At 42.6% G+C, this 17,236-nt stretch overlaps 1 protein-coding gene across 1 annotated transcript; it reads left to right on the plus strand.

Moving 5' to 3' along the window:
- Positions 1-3,139: 3,139 nt before the first annotated feature.
- LOC137291439 (ceramide kinase-like) lies at positions 3,140-12,873 on the plus strand. The gene is made up of 12 exons (XM_067822789.1): positions 3,140-3,364; positions 5,209-5,415; positions 6,515-6,637; positions 6,835-6,898; positions 7,291-7,433; positions 8,155-8,229; positions 8,423-8,569; positions 9,107-9,203; positions 9,389-9,411; positions 9,573-9,757; positions 10,507-10,670; positions 11,175-12,873. The coding sequence occupies exons 1-12, from the start codon at positions 3,217-3,219 to the stop codon at positions 11,221-11,223; spliced, it is 1,425 nt and encodes a 474-aa protein (XP_067678890.1). The 5' UTR covers positions 3,140-3,216; the 3' UTR covers positions 11,224-12,873.
- Positions 12,874-17,236: the final 4,363 nt, after the last annotated feature.

Genomic DNA, 17,236 nt, shown 5'->3' on the forward strand with positions numbered 1-17,236 from the left:
CATTTTGAATTCTGGATAATATGAAATAACTCCATATAACGTGTTCTCAGGAAACAAAAACAACTGATTCTAGTTTCAAGAATAATGTAAACTTTCAATAAATAAATCACAACCACACATTTCCATGAAAAGTCGGAGAATCGCTAATTATATATAGAATCCCCTGTCTCAAAGAATAAGCTGTAAAACATTATATTACCACGACATGACTATACAAAATTACTTGTTTTGTGCGCAAGCCACCACTCTGGAAGAGACAAAACATCAAAAGTATCAACACTGGATGTAAATGTACACATTCGGTGTTAATTTTTATGTAAATTTAACTGCCGAGAAGGCGACACACGACAATTGAAGATGGCAGGCAAAATGGCGGCCATTTTGAATATTTTCAAAAGCAAAAATATGTAAAGAAATTATACATCCTTTACTAATACACAAAAGTCAAAATGAAAGTGATCAGATTTATACTGAGAGTATTACAGGCCTTTTCATGAGCACAAGACATCATACTAACTGAAAATAGTGTCAAACCAAATCAGTACTTGGGAGGCTACGAAATCCTACTTGTAGGCCCCTTTTGACTGGACTCAATGGCCTTTAGCGGTGCACTGGAGTGTATATTACTTTCATGCCTCTCAACCGAGGTCCCGTGATTCTCTTGAGAACCCAAGGATGAGCTGATTTATTGTTGGTCATGCTTTTGATCACTATTTTGGCCCAGACCTCATTCTGGACTTCCTTTGCAGACTGACTATCTCAAATATTGCACAGGATTCACACTATGTCGCCTGGAAGTAGCTGAGAGGATGAGGTTAGGGTGGGTTGGTGGTGAACCCCGCAAACGCGACCTGTGACACATTCACCGACTGACCGGTAATGACTCACATGTTTCACACTAGTCCAGTGAAAGTCAAGGTTAGGTCTTCAGTAACCCATGCTTGTAAGAGGCGACTGATGGGATCGCGTGGTCAGGCTTGCTAGCTTGGTTGACGCTCGTCAACATATGTCACTTGTGTAGATACATAGACATGCTGTCCATCACTGTCTGGTTCAACACTCGAATAGTCACTCTTAATGTGATAAAGTTTCAACTGACCGCGGTGGCCAACTTTAACTGTGCTGAGTACTGCTTCATCTATTCACAGTAGCCATGCACAGTGGTATTTTCATCCTCCTGTTGTGTTCCACTAATGGAGCCATAAATGTACCGCGAATGTTTCTGGTATCCATCTCCTCCTCGAATGCCAGACAAAGTTCAGTTTAGCTGTATCGCATGCATATTTGTTGTGACCTTCAGCTCTGCTGTAGTCAGTCCATATTTCACTGGCCTTTGTGTAAAACGTTCTAACTCTTCCACGCGTACAATCCCCGACCTTGTTTACATGTTCCACCCCCACGAGCAACCTCATTGTATATATCGCCTAGTGGAAAAGAATTCTGAAGAATGTAAGTATACAACCCGCATGTATGGACAAGGTAGTGAACACATTACATTTAAAGGCGACCTTTACCCTGTCAATAAATGCATGTACGTAACCAACATGAAATCCCCAACACACACACACACACACACACACACACACACACACACACACACACACACACACACACACACACACACACACACACACACACACACACACACACACACACACACACACACACACACACACACACACACACACACACACACACACACACACACACACACACACACACACACACACACACACACACACACACACACACACACACACACACACACACACACACACACACACACACACACACACACACACACACACACACACACACACACACACACACACACACACACACACACACACACACACACACACACACACACACACACACACACACACACACACACACACATGGCGAGCTGAGTTCCAGACATAGCTCGGAGACACTCGTTCCTTACAAGGGCTACACAGGTAAAACGTGTGCAGCACAGGGTACGAATTCTAGGCGTCATTTAAAAGCGACCTCTCCGCTGTCGGTAAATGCATTCGCACAACCAACATGAAATCCCCTGCAGCACGCGCACGCGCAAACACATTAGTTGGACATGAATACTTCAATTTTATACACACTATTCAAAGCGACACACGCATTCACACACACAGACGACATGTCTGCATTACCCATCTTGCGGGGGCTGCTTTCAATTTAAAATTGGGATATGTATTTCTATCCAAATTTTGAGTTTTCGTATTTTCAGTGACCTAGAGACCTCTACATGTTCAACAATGCAGTACCAAAGAGTGTCAATGTATATAATCAGATCTACTTCTTGACAGTTACATAAATGACTAAATTATGTATTTGAGTTAACTTTCCTTTTAATCCATGGAGAATGAAGTATTTTGTCCCGTGCTCTGTGACCGAGAAAAACATGGTTTTTTAAATGAAACCCAAACAAAAATCTGAATACGCCAGTCAAACCAGCTCATTTGGGAACTCGGCTCTAGGAAATGTTGTTGAGACGAATGTTAGTGAGTGAGTGAGTGTGTTTGGTTTTACGGCGCCTTTAAGCACTATTCCAGCGGATGACACAAGAAATGGGCTTCACAATATGTACTCATGCAGGAATTCGTCGGCGTGACGAGCTATCGCTTTAACCCCCAGGTTACCAAGCTGCCCGTTGAAAGATCTGTGTTGCGTCAATTGATGTTTTCAGATATTAATACATGTTCTTTTACGTTGTCTACCACCTTCTCACACATACATCGTCCTCAAATTAAATGACATATTTTGCAAACATCCTGCGTCGCACCAGCGTCCTGGTTGCTCGCACCTCCACCTGCATTCTCCACAGACATACCACAGCTGAACTATCTTGAATTGGTTCTCAAAATGATTATTTTGTGACGTTTTGTTATTTACAGGGCATCACATACCGCTATGTTTAACCTATACCCGTGTTCAGTTGCATGGGCCTTAGTAGTTTTTCAGCGATTAAGGATAATCCATGTTTTAAACATGTTCTTTCATGATGCAACCAGCGTTTCAATATCAGCCGGCTACGTATTTCCCAGTCGCTGTATAGTGGTGTCACACAAATAGTGGATCGTGTTGTACAAAGCCCGACACATAAAAAGCCTCGTCCGGTGGCCTAGATAGTAGACTTATTGTGCTGACTGACTGACTGACTGGGCTGTGTGTAGAGCTACTCGGAAGTGAAGGGGAGCAATGGCTGACAGCTCGAAACCAGTCGCCAGTACTGCAGCCGACGACACTTGTCTAGCGGGAGACTTCACGTGCGCCGGAGATCTGGTGAGGCTGCAGGTGGGCTGCAGGAACATATGCTGGTTTACACAGACGAGGCGAGGAACCACTGGTGAGTACTAGTTTTTAATCACTCCATGTCGATGTCCTTCCTGGTGCTATTTACAGTTTATGCTGTCCGTCTATCGTTATGTATCAGCTTATGTGAAGGCTTCCCAAACACAATATTCCGTGGATACTGTGCAATATTTTGCTAACATTGGCAAGAGTTACTCCCCTTAGACCTCTGGCCCGAGGAACGCGTGCAATTCGTTAGCTTGCGTGGTCTAATAGCCGACCTGACAAACGATTCCGAATCAAATAGGGACGACATATTTTTTTCAAGAACACATTTCATTACGGAACAAAGTACTTTTCAAGACGCGCATACAGTCAGTTTACAGAAACATTTAGAGCACATTTGGAAAAGGAATAAAATAAACTGTGAAATAAATACACATGTAGCTGGGATATGGTTATATTTCATAGACCCGGTAAGGTCCCGGGGTAGAATAGGCCTTCAGCAACCCATGCTTGCCATAAAAGGTGACTATGCTTGTCGTAAGAGGCGACTAACGGGATCGGGTGGTCAGACTAGCTGACTTGACACATGTCATCGGTTCCCAATTGCGCAGATCGATGCTCATGTTGTTGATCACTGGATTGTCTGGTCCAGACTCGATTATTTACAGACCGTCGCCATATAGCTGGAATATTGCTAAGTGCGACGTAAAACTAAACTCACTCACTCACTATATTTCATATTCCACCTGTCTAAGTAAGCTCAGTGTCGGTAGAAATATAGTATCTGCAGACACGTTGGTTAACGGGCGACTGTTCGGAACCATGAATTGAGCATGGCTGGGTCTGACACACGTTTGTTCTTCTATGAACGGCCATTAAATTGTCCGAAAACACGTTTGACTACTTGTCGAGGCTGTGTGGTATATAAGGAAGTTTTTGCTGCGCAAAAACCGTAGGCCTTGTGTTGAGACGGTCATGTGTTATGTGTTTCCCGAAGTCACTGCCTGACTTGAACTGTGAGTCACCTCTTTGCCACTGTCGCACTTCGACTTGGATTATCACACACATGACAAAGTTGTGTTTTGTGATATTAGCATATGCATAAGTAACGAACTTTATTCTGTTTATATTATACTGTTAATGATAGGGTGATGATAACTTGGTCCTGTGTCGACTGAAAAGGTCACAAAGCAGGCACCGTTCGTTAAGTGTCGTGAATAAGCAATGTCAAATGACGTGAATTAACGTTCAGTGACGTAAAGGGCATTGAGAGTCTTTGACCTTGCTCCACCCTGCAGCTCGCGGTGTGTTCGGGAGTCAGTTACTTCTTTCAAAATATGCCGTTGCTTACCAGACCTGAATGGGTACCCGGTAGAGTGATATTGTGACTGCTTACTTTCTAGCTACTCACAGGAGGCTTGTGTGTATACTTCCTATGGAACTGAGGATGAAACATGAATACACACTGTTAAACTGACTTGGGCAATAAAAATGTATCGCTGCATATGATTTACTTTTATTTTCATGATGTAACATATACAACGTTACTGAGTTTATGTGTGTGTTTTTATGAATGAAGAGAACAGATATATATCAGTTGTGTATATTTTCAGCCTGCTGTGACTGTCATGTCTCTGGCGTTCACTATGCCTGGAAACATCACACACATGCACCGAATGAACTATAATTTCAGTGTTTATTAACACTACTTATCATTATTATTATGGGATATTTATATAGCGCACACATCCAGGCAACAAGTGCTTGCTCAAGGTGCTGATATGTAGTTCCCTTGATCATTGGATGTCAATATCAATGGCCCATCGTATTTAGTTAATAACTAACTAACACACATGGCGATCGAACGTTGAGGTTTTATCATCTTTTGAACAGAACTAGCTGTACCATGGCGTGACGTCATCGCAGCACACAGAGGGTCACCTTCTTCCAAGGGCAAGGACACAAAAGACTGCTTCACTGTCCACTATGTACATCGACAGACTGACAACAGATGGCGCCACCGCCACAAGACCATGGAGGGAAAGAAACACACCCTGCAGGAGTGGGTGGACATCATACGCAGCAGGATAGACATGACAGGTGAGACAGCTACAAATAACGAAAATCAGATATGCACCTGTAAGTATACTGAGTCAAAGAAATTTCACTAAATGTTATTTTAAAAAATAATGAATAAGTTTTCTTTGATGATACATCTACGTATCCGAAACAGGATCCCTATCTTTCGACTCTACAAAAACGTCAGCAAAACCCACTCAAACCCATCCATTCGTCGTGCAAATGACGTTAGTGCCAAATCAGGTTTTACAGATGTAGTCGATCACGTGATCTTCGCATCGAAGTTTTCCTTGTTTGCACGTGTTTCCACTAGACGCAAGAATTGAAAAAAAAAAAGTTTTAAGCCACAGTTCTAACGGTACTTTAAATGCCACGATTGTCAAGTGTGCAACGTGAACGCGCGGTTGGCATGTTACAAACGGGAAGATCAGGTATTGACGTCGCAAGAGCAATGGGGTGCAGTCGTCGTACTGTGTATGACTTGCGAGATCGTCTACAACAAACAGACACCAATTCGCCCAAGATCGGGTCCTCCACGGGGGATGTCACGAGCAGAAGACCATCAAATCGTCGCACGTCACTGACGTGACAGATTTCTGCCGGCTACACGAACCTGGGCTGACATGTTCAGAGGTCGACTGTCCTCACTGACCATTCGGAATCGGTTGCGGGCAGCCAGTCTCTTTTCTCGACGTGCATATTGTGACTTGACATTCTGTATACCCATGTTTTGGAACGGCGGTGTAGCCCAAAGGAAGTGATTGTGGCACTGTCGAATACATCACACAGATCTTAGCAATGAAATAATAACAATTTAACCATCTTACTATCTCTTATTCTTTTATAGTGCTGTGAAGAAAGAACGCGATTTTTTGGCTCAGTATATATCCAAGTGTAACTGTATATGTCGGCCTCTTTTTACAGCGTTCAGACGTTAACGCCATTGTATCACGACACTTAAACCGGGAAGCAATGAAATATGTTGTTGAAGTCACGGTATGAATTGAAGATAGGTGTGTTTGATTAGTATCTAATATTAGCATTGTTTTACCCTTAGGTAGGTACATGTGTACGTATCTTGTATCATCAACCCCGTTACACAGTGGAGCATATGTTGCAGATCGTCCCACGCGTCTTCTTGTAATAGTCAATGCCATCGGGGGGAGAGGTCAAGGCCGCCACATCTACGAAACAAAGGTTGCTCCACTGTTTGAACTTGCTGATATACAGGCGGATGTTATAGGTAATTGAGACGTCTAACTTACCCCAATGTGCACTGGCTGATTACTGTGTCATTCATAAAGATCAATTATATCTGTGATTTGTCTAATATGAACAATGTGTTGTAACAATGAGGTGCTATTGTTTGTACAGTGCAATCGGTATAGGGCTGTTATGTTGTCTTCTTGATATACTTATCAACAAATTTCGTTTTTCAAGTGACACAGAGGTCGAAACACATAGGAGAGATTGGCCAGACGTATGACTTTTCCCAAGTGAACGGGTAGGTGTCCTCGCCATCATTTCCACTCCCATGTTCGCTGATCACTGGTGGAGGTCAGCAGGTGGTTCCTACAATACCTCATGTTTGATCTCAACAGCATACATCTCATCGTCTTTAAAGCCGTTTCATCAATGTGGTCGTGAATTAGTGGGCATTGTTTTACGCCTAAGGCAACCATGTTTCAGTAGTGGACGCCAGGAATTGCCGGCACTCGTTGAACCGATATGGAGAATGGAGTGATATGCTTGACAAGCAAACGGTATAGTCAGTATGGGCTGCCACGCGATGTTGGGTAATTTTGATTTTGTTGTTAATAATTCTGTAATGCGCGAAACTCGACAATATGTTCTCTCTTCCCGGGAGTACCCCGTGTCTATCTTGCTCCTCTGTAGCGTCATTATTGCGGGGGGCGACGGTTCCTTCTTTGAGATCATCAACACACTAGTACCCAGGATGCAGATGGACGACACTGACGTCAGCAGCCACACTGCTATACTCTCCCCCGTCGATATACCCATCGGAATACTGCCTACAGGTACACCAGAAATTGAACTTACACACTGTGTTTCATGTGGAATAATGCTAGTATACTAATAGTATACTAGTATACTAGCAGTATACTAGAAGAGCACTTTCCAACAGGTCGAACAGTGACAGTGTACTAGCAGAACACTTTCCAGTAGGTCGAATAGTGACAGTACACTAGCAGAGCACTTTCCAGTAGGTCGAATAGTGACAGTGTACTAGCAGAACACTTTCCAGTAGGTCGAATTGTCACAGTACACTAGCAGAGCACTTTCCAGTAGGTGGAATAGTGACAGTATACTAGCAGAGCACTTTTCAGTAGGTCGAATAGTGACAGTACACTAGCAGAGCACTTTCCAGTAGGTCGAATAGTGACAGTGTACTAGCAGAACACTCTCCAGTAGGTCGAATTGTCACAGTACACTAGCAGAGCACTTTCCAGTAGGTCGAATAGTGACAATGTACTAGCAGAGCACTTTCCAGTAGGTCGAATAGTGACAGTACACTAGCAGAGCACTTTCCAGTAGATCGAATAGTGACAGTATGCCGACATCCCAATTAGGTAAATACAGGCAGAATACTAGCAGAGCAGACCGTTGCAGACGGCACTTGGCTTAAGTAACAGGGAAGTCAGAGACAGAGACCGTATGCGATTTCCATGCTGGAACACGATGCCCATGGAATCGTGTATTCATCCTATTACATATCATGATCTACTACTTGACTTTCAGGAACGGGAAATGAACTCTGTAAAAGAACGTACGGCTTCATCGATGTGGAGACAGTCGCCCTTCACATTGTACAAGGTTTGTGGGTGCTTTGGGTATTCCTCCTGTCGGACAAGTGTATGACACGGTGGTAAACTTAGGTGTGGGTATATGACATGTGGTATGACTGACCTTGTGTGAAACATAACATGTCACACATATTGTTAGAGTGAAGTCGTATGTTGCAACGCATATGAGAGTAACAGTTGCCAAGGAAGGGTTTCTGTTACAGGCAGTACTGTATGGAGAGATCTGGCAAGTGTCCATGAAGAGGGTCGCCTGGTGGGTTTCGCCGGGGTCATGGTTGCCTATGGTTACTGGTGCCATTTCGTCAAAGATGCTGACCGATCACGGTGGTTGAAAACCCTCCGCTATCCAGGTGAGACGTGGTCACAGGTGCCGGTGTCTACAGATGCAATGTGTCGGGTTTATGCTGACAATATCAGGTGTACAATGCACCAGGTGTACAGTATACCATGCATGTGAGGTCTGTACTCACGACACCAAGTGTACTGTACACCGTGTGTGGGGTTTATACTCACGATACCAGGGTACAGTATACTATTTGTATGGGGTCTGTACTGACAATGTCAGGTGTACAGTGTACCATTTGTGTGGGATCTATACTGACAAAGTCAGGCACAGTGTACAGCATACCGTCACGACACCAGGTGTACAGTATACCCTTTCTTTGGGGTCTATACTGACAGTGTCAGGTGTACACTGTACCACGTGTGTTGGGTCTGTACTGAAGATACCAGGTGTACAGTGTACAAGGTGTACAGTATACTATGTGTGTCAGGTTTATACTGACAATTCCATGTGTGCAGTATAGCACGCATGCTCCTACTATCATGCACTTGTTTACAGGATCCTGTGTCGCACACGAGCCCTTAAAACTGGTGTTTTGTTTCAGTTGGTGTTTTAGCCAGCTTTTTAAAAAAGAAGAGAGAGTTTGATGCAGAAATTGAATATGTCCTAAACGATAACAGAGCGATTACAAACACCCAGAGGTATTTAGTTTGCTTATCGTTGCTTGTGTATTACTTTCTATAAATTGGGTTCAAGTAAGAAGCTAACCTGTCTGATTAAAACAGCCCTTTGCTTGACTGCTTGTCACAATTTCCTTTTTTCTTGTTGTACTGTAGATAGGGATCAGAGTATAACAGCTCATAATGATTTGTATGTATACTTTCAGCGAAGCACCAAGACCCAACAGAGGTAGGTGTGTGAGAAAAGTGTTTATTTCATCCATTCTCCACTTTGTGGTATTTTCATAATTGTAACGCAAGACCACTGTCGGCACTGCCATGGTTAAAATCCTGAAGGCTATATCATCAAAACACATGCTTGTGTAAGCCTTATGAATATTTACTTTTCAGATTGTGTACAGATTCAAGGTCGCTTCACCGATGTGAACTGTGTACTGTCGCGCTTGAATACAGACGGTAACGAGGCTAAAGCTCTGTATAATCCTGGCGGCATGACGTTACTGACTGAAATCGTGTCTGGAAACATCCAATTCATGAAGTTCCTGTTAAAGCTCAGCACCATGCAGAAAGACAGTGTAAGCGGATAGTCTCTGAATATATATAATTTTGTTAGTAACAAACTATCAACGCGTAGGTACAGCCTATGGTACGTCGACTAGGGATTAGATCATAATGAAGATGAACAAGATGTTGACGAAGGCATAGTTGAGTTCAAACTTCTTTAGTTGAATGAGGTGAGCGGAATTCCAGCTCAACCTCAGGGCCTTTCCTGCGAGGGGCATAATCCTGCGAGCGGTCGTCCCTTCACAGACAGTCTGAATAATCACTCTCAGTATAGATGTGAGTACGCGCGCACACACACACACACACACACACACACAGAGAGAGAGAGAGAGAGAGAGGGGGGGGGGAGAGAGTTTTCAATACCAATGGACAGGCGAAGTTTCATCAATGGACAGATAGAGAAACAATAGCACTTCCTTCTACAGTTGATGTGGTGACACCGACACGGGGGATGACCAAGAAAAGCCAAAAATGTCATATACAGTAATTAATGGAAGTAACAAAGAGGAACAGGGTGTCTGACAAGACAATGTACAGTGCCGTAGTGATAAAGATTAAGAATGCAGATTCAGTAATAACAAATAAGTCCCATATGGCTTGGTTACATAGTTTGGGGTTTTTAGAAATATTTGGACAATGGCTGTCCAGAGTTAGACACTATAACAAAACTAAGATATGTAAATTGAAAAGCAGCCTTGGGGAGATCAGTGATTCCTGAACCTGTCCATGTCTATTTCTTAAACTGCTCTTTTATTTTCAGTATAATCAAGACTTCATCAGTATGTATGACGTCACGTCGTATAAAGTGAAGGTCGCAGACACAAACAACAATGGTGACACATCCGGTAATGGCGAGGACAAGGCACATCTCATCCTCCTTGATGGTGAGATCAGATGTCTCGACACCCTAGAGCTGGAAGTCAAGTATGTTAGACATAAACGTTGTTTACTTTCTTGTGATGACACCTTCAGGTCATGACACAGCAGAAAAGAGACGGATAACATATCCCAGTCTTTTCAATAAGCTATCTACTTAATTTACGCATATCACCGCTTACATAATCTGGGTGTTGTGCTCAGTTGTTACTAGATATGTCCTCCGTCTTCATATGTTTGCCTCAAAGCGAAAACGATATTGTTTTTTCTTTGTAAATACAACTGACTTATTAGGAAGATATAAACAGTGTTATACCGATTCAAAGCTAAATATATCAAAGGTGATTTGGCCACCCTGATCATCTCACCAAGATATATATTCATAAATTAGTTTACGTAACTAGCCAATCATATCCAGGATATGAGCACCAGTCTTATATGCCTCTTCCTTATTGTGCCGCACAGTCGCGTTGTGTTCATGTAAACTACACGCTACCTGCGCCACGTGCGTCTGGGAGAACAAGCTTACATCGTGAATTTGTCTTTTTACAGACATCAGCCTAACACCTGGAAACTGTTCTATAGCCCTCCCTCTCTGTAGCACAGATGTGAGCTGATCGGTTGAGGTGGCGTGGTAGCAGGTGAACACGTGGAGGACTAATCAATGTCTACATTCAATCACTTCACAACACGACTGAAAATATCACTGCTCCATAATAAAATCTGCCTGAAAATATCATAGATTATTTTGACAGATTGATAAATTCCACTGCTATGTGGAATTGCAAGACATGACTCTGTTGACAAAAGTGCAAAGCAAAAAGGATAGTTGAAAGGCATAACAATACAATCGTGTACATTTACAGTTAGTTGCTGTTGATGTCTCTATGTCTGACAGAGTTAGCTGGCAGTGCTGCTAATTTCTCTGTGTCTGATAGTGTTAGTTGGCAGTGCTGCTGATATCTCTATGTCTGATAGAGTTAGCTGGCAGTGGTGCTAATGTCTGTATGTCTGATAGAGATATCTGGCAGTGCTGTTAATATCTCTATGTCTGATAGAGTTAGTTGGAAATGCTGTTAATGTCTCTATGTCTGACAGAGTTAGCTGGCAGTGCTGTAAATATCTTTATGTCTGATAGAGTTAACTGTCAGTGCTGCTAATGTCACTATGTCTGACAGAGTTAGTTGGCAGTGCTGCTAATGTCCCTATATCTGATAGAGTTAGCTGTCAGTGCTGTTAATATCTCTATGTTTGACAGAGTTAACTGGCAGTGGTGCTAATGTCTGTATGTCTGATAGAGATATCTGGCAGTGCTGTTAATATCTCTATGTCTGATAGAGTTACTTGGCAGTGCTGTTAATGTCTCTATGTCTGACAGAGTTAGCTGGCAGTGCTGTAAATATCTCTATGTCTGATAGAGTTAACTGTCAGTGCTGCTAATGTCACTATGTCTGACAGAGTTAGCTGGCAGTGCTGCTAATGTCTCTATGTCTGATAGAGTTAACTGTCAGTGCTGTTAATATCTCTATGTCTGACAGAGTTAGCTGGCAGTGCTGTTAATGTCCCTGTGTCTGATAGAGTTAGCTGGCAGTGCTGTAAATATCTCTATGTCTGACAAAGTTAGCTAGCAGTGCTGTTAATGTCTCTATGTCTGATAGAGTTAGCTGGCAGTGCTGTTAATGTCCCTATGTCTGATAGAGTTAGCTGGCAGTGCTGTTAATGTCCCTATGTCTGATAGAGTTAGCTGGCAGTGCTACTAATATCTCTTTCTTTTACCACTTGCTGGTTGTGTTTCAAATATCCCCATTTTGGTTTTCCAATGGAGAGGGGTTCTTTTTCTTGTGTATGTTCACATGTTAGATATATCTTGGTGCATCACTGAAATACCCGTGATATTTTGCGACATTATTGTCACCTAAAGAAACTATTTAACGTTTAACGTGTTTGGCAATCGCGACTATTTGTCTGATTGCCTTAGCAGATTAAAAACTAAAAAGTATCCCGAGTTTTGTAATCTTCAGTTCTGTATGAATTCCCTTGTGTTCCTATGTCCGTGTACTTACCTTACTTGGTATTGTTACCATGGAGTGACAGGTTATAAACCACTCTTTGTAACAACGCACGGTCCTCAGATCATGCGTCTGTGTTTGCCTGAGGTATGACATCCGGCTATATATTGATCTTGACATTTATGCACATATTTTCTAAGTAACAATCTGTAAAATGTTCATATAAATGAATTGTAACTATATCACAGTCTTGTGTTATGTTAAAACATGCTACCTTTGTAAGAATTAAGGAGCATATATATAGATGTAACAAGTAAGGAGACTATATATGAGGAGTGTATATACGCACACAGACAGACAGACACACACAGAGAGACACACGCACACACACTTTGTTACACACAGTCGTGGTTTACACACACGAATATATATATATATATATATATATACATATGGAAATTAATTAAGCAACACCAAATTCAAAGACACATAAAAACTTAACAAAGTTTAACGAAGTAATTTTGATGATTGATTATTCAATTTTGATGTATTGACATACAGCATGAGCTTTTCATGGGTTGATATGACGCGCGTGAAGCTTGCACAGCGCACGTGCATTGCTTTAACCTCAACTTTCGAAAAATGCACTTTTTCCCTGGGGTGTTTACAAGCGCAGGTTGTCGATTGCATTCGGTTTTTCATTCATTTCAATGTCATGGCACGTAGGAAATTATCAGAGGCCACTCGTTGGCAAATAATCGGCATGAGGAATGCTGGTATGTCTCTAAGACAAATCGGGACTCAAATCGGACGACATCATTCCATAATTTCAAAACTTTTGAAAAAATACCGGGCCACTAATGAAGTTAAAGACCTGCCTAGACCAGGAAGACCCAGGAAGACCACAGTCCGGGAGGACAGAGCTTTACTGAGACTTGTACGGCGCAGGTCCTTCGACTCGAGCTCTCGGTTGAGACAGGAGTGGCTTCCAGGGAGACCCATCTCGAACAGGACTGTTCGGAATCGTCTGAAAGCTGCAGGATACCGGGCAAGGAGGCCAATCAAGCGACCCAGACTGTCTCCAGCCCATAAGGCAGCCCGACTGGCCTGGTGTAATGACCGTTTGCACTGGAACATTGCCTCTTGGAGGAAGGTCCATTTCTCAGATGAGAGCCGGTTCTTGCTGCACATGGTGGACGGTCGTACTCGGGTCTGGAGGCAGAGGAACACAGCAATGGCTCCACGGAACATCCAGGAGACTGTGGCCTTTGGGGGAGGTTCCGTTATGGTATGGGGGTGCATTTCCATGAACTGCAAGTTGGATATCATTACCATCCGTGGCAACCTTAACGGTGTTCGTTACCAACAGGAGGTTCTTGACAGGGCTGTGGTACCTCATTTTGAGAACCATCCTCTGGCAACGAGACCCATATTTATGGACGACAATGCTAGACCTCACAGGGCGCATGCTGTAAATGATTTTTTGCGGCAAAATGCAATTGACAGAATTCCATGGCCTGCCATGAGCCCTGACCTCAACCCCATTGAACATTTGTGGGACTTTCTTGGCCGTCGTGTGAGGCAGAGAGACCCACCAGTCCATAATCTCAACGAATTGACGGCTGCCCTGCATGAGGAGTGGAACAGGATCCCCCAGAATCAGATCCGGAGACTCATCCAAGGAATGAGGAGGCGTCTGGAATCGGTGGTGCGTGCGCAGGGAGGACACACTAGATATTGATGAAAGTCGGTGTGCAGACTCTCAGATGACTGTTCTTTCTTTCCATGTGACATTTGTGTTAATACACCTGACAACAACGTCTGTGGATGAATAGTAAATTGTGTCCATTTTTTCATGAATTTAAGACAGTTTTAAGAATTTGGATTTCGTTGCAATAAAGCAAAGTCTTGATACTTTTTCCCTTTAAGTTGTTTGTCAGAGATCGTCTGTTGAATAAAAAAGTGTCAAACTATATCAACCCGGCATATTTTGATTGTCAGAACACTTCAAAGTTGCTCCAATAGAAAAAATTGGGGTGTTGCTTGATTAATTTCCAGGTGTATATATATATATATATATATATATATATATATATATATATATATATATATATATATATATATATATATATATATATATATATATATATGTGTGTGTGTGTGTGTGTGTGTGTGTGTGTGTGTGTGTGTGTGTACATATGCATATATATATACACACACACATGTATATATATGATGATGATGAAAGAATCGTGTGGTCAGCAAATGTTTAAACATTTCCACATGCATTTTAATGGTATTGCAGATATATATTGATGTAAAAATATTTTAGGATCTTTCGTATGACAAACTGTGACACAAGTTGCGAATGGTGTTCAGTATATCTTGACTTGACAAACAAGATGTGCATGGTGTTCAGTATATCTAGACGTGACAAACAAGATGTGCATGGTGATCAGTACATCTGGACGTGACAAACAGGATGCGCAGGGTGTTCAGTATATCTAGACGTGGCAAACAGGATGTGCAGGGTGTTCAGTATAGCTAGACGTGACAAACAAGGTGCGCAGGGTGTTCAGTATAGCTGGACATGACAAACAGGATGTGCAGAGTGTTCAGAATATCTAGACGTCACAAACAAGATGTGCAGGATGTTCTGTATACCTTGTATACGTTTTCCTAGTGCTCAAGACCCGGACAATATTACGACACCAGACCCACTAAAATAGTGCAGGTGTTCAATGTACGCACACAAGACAGTGACACGTAGGGCAGGTGTTCAACTTAACGACACAAGACACGAACACGCAGTGAGGATCTTTAATAAAACGACAGAAACACAAGTAGTGCAGGTATTCAAAACAACAACACAAGACACACAAATGGCAAATGACAATGTTTCCATGTATAACGACACAAGGCACACACAGGTAGCAAGTCTCCAATATAACGACACAAGGCACAAACAAGTAGCAATGTCTCCAATACAGCGACACAGGGCACACACAATAAGCAATGTCTCCAATATAGCGACACAGGGCACACACAATAAGCAATGTCTCCAATATCATGACACAGAGCACACACAGGTAGCAGTGTCTACAATATAACGACACAAGGTACACACAATCAGCAATGTCTCCAACATAACGACACAGAGCACACACAATTAGCAATGTCTCCAATATAACGAATACTGATTTCCATCCAGTAGAGCATTTGTATACCAACTCGTGCCGACAGCACACTGAGATGAGAGATGACACCACAAATACACAAACTATCTTTAATGTAGAATTGACAACACCGCATTCTTTTGTTGGTACCAACTTTCAATGTCATCCGTATTTCTAATAAATCAACATGAATCAAACCAGTGTGCCCTATATAATCAGGCGTAATCCTGAAAAAACACACTAACTGTGGACCTGTGCAGAACTATGTGGGGCGTGGCATTTGTTGGAATATGCACCGCAATGTGGGATCTAGTTGTGCACATTCTTTAGTGGGTGTTACACACTACTTCGCACATTACATACACGTGGCTAGTAGGCACACATGAATATATACTAAGATTGAAGAGTGTAAATCTGCTTATCAGGGCCCCATTTCACAAAGCGATCGTAATGCTAAGATGATCGTAACTCCCTTACTTAAACATAGATTTACGACAGTCGTAACGCTACAATCACTTCACGGGTCCCTGCCTTCGTCAATTAACCTTAACCCAATCCTAACCCCTAACCCTTACCAGTAACCCCTAGCCTAAACTTAACCTTAACCCTAACCTAATCCTAATCCTAATCCTAACCCTAACCCAGACTTCCTGTGATCCGTAAAGTGCAGTCTACCCGTGAAACGGACCCCTGGAAAGTGGGTAAATGCCTTAATAATCATGTTAGGTATCATAGTATATACCTCAAATAGATCTTTGAGTTCAATACCATCTGTACATCACACTGTAATACAGTCTCAGAATGTTGTTCAACATGTGTGTGTCAGTGCTGTGTCAGTTTGCAGACTGTACCAACACAAGAAGACAATAACATCCACTAGGAAACAACCTGTTTATGTAGTGGGATAATACTGGCAATAGCGAAAGCTTCACCACGGGAACCAGCAATCACTTACGTTTGGGAAATGCTAGAAGCCACAACCACTGTGGAATATTGCGTGCAGGTTGTGTGTCGGAGCAATGGCAACTGTAGTGTTGTTCTACAAGGTGGTGTGTTTACTGAGCACGTTGAGACTGATTCTCGGATGGGATGGAAACTATCCCCAGGCCTACATCAACACTCGTTCATCTGTGAGTCCTTATTCTGAGCTACGACCAGTATCATTAGTAGTTGAGAAGTATGACCACGAGGTGGCGTATACACTCATTTACGCCGCACAACAAGAACCGGAAGTCCAGTGGTTCCAGGGAGGATCCGTTGTACCGTCTCATGGATACTTTCATTCAGTGACAGGCACAGGGTTGGTCCAGATATCCACAAACGACATTCAGTTTGGGTTTGTGCTACTGAAACCATTGTCTTACAAGTTCTACATCCACATTGATGTCCCGGCTCCTTTGGGTAAAGGGCCTTTTTGGGAGTACAGCTA

This window comes from Haliotis asinina, chromosome 7 (assembly GCF_037392515.1).
Source record: "Haliotis asinina isolate JCU_RB_2024 chromosome 7, JCU_Hal_asi_v2, whole genome shotgun sequence".
Classification (NCBI taxonomy): Eukaryota; Metazoa; Mollusca; class Gastropoda; order Lepetellida; family Haliotidae; genus Haliotis; species Haliotis asinina.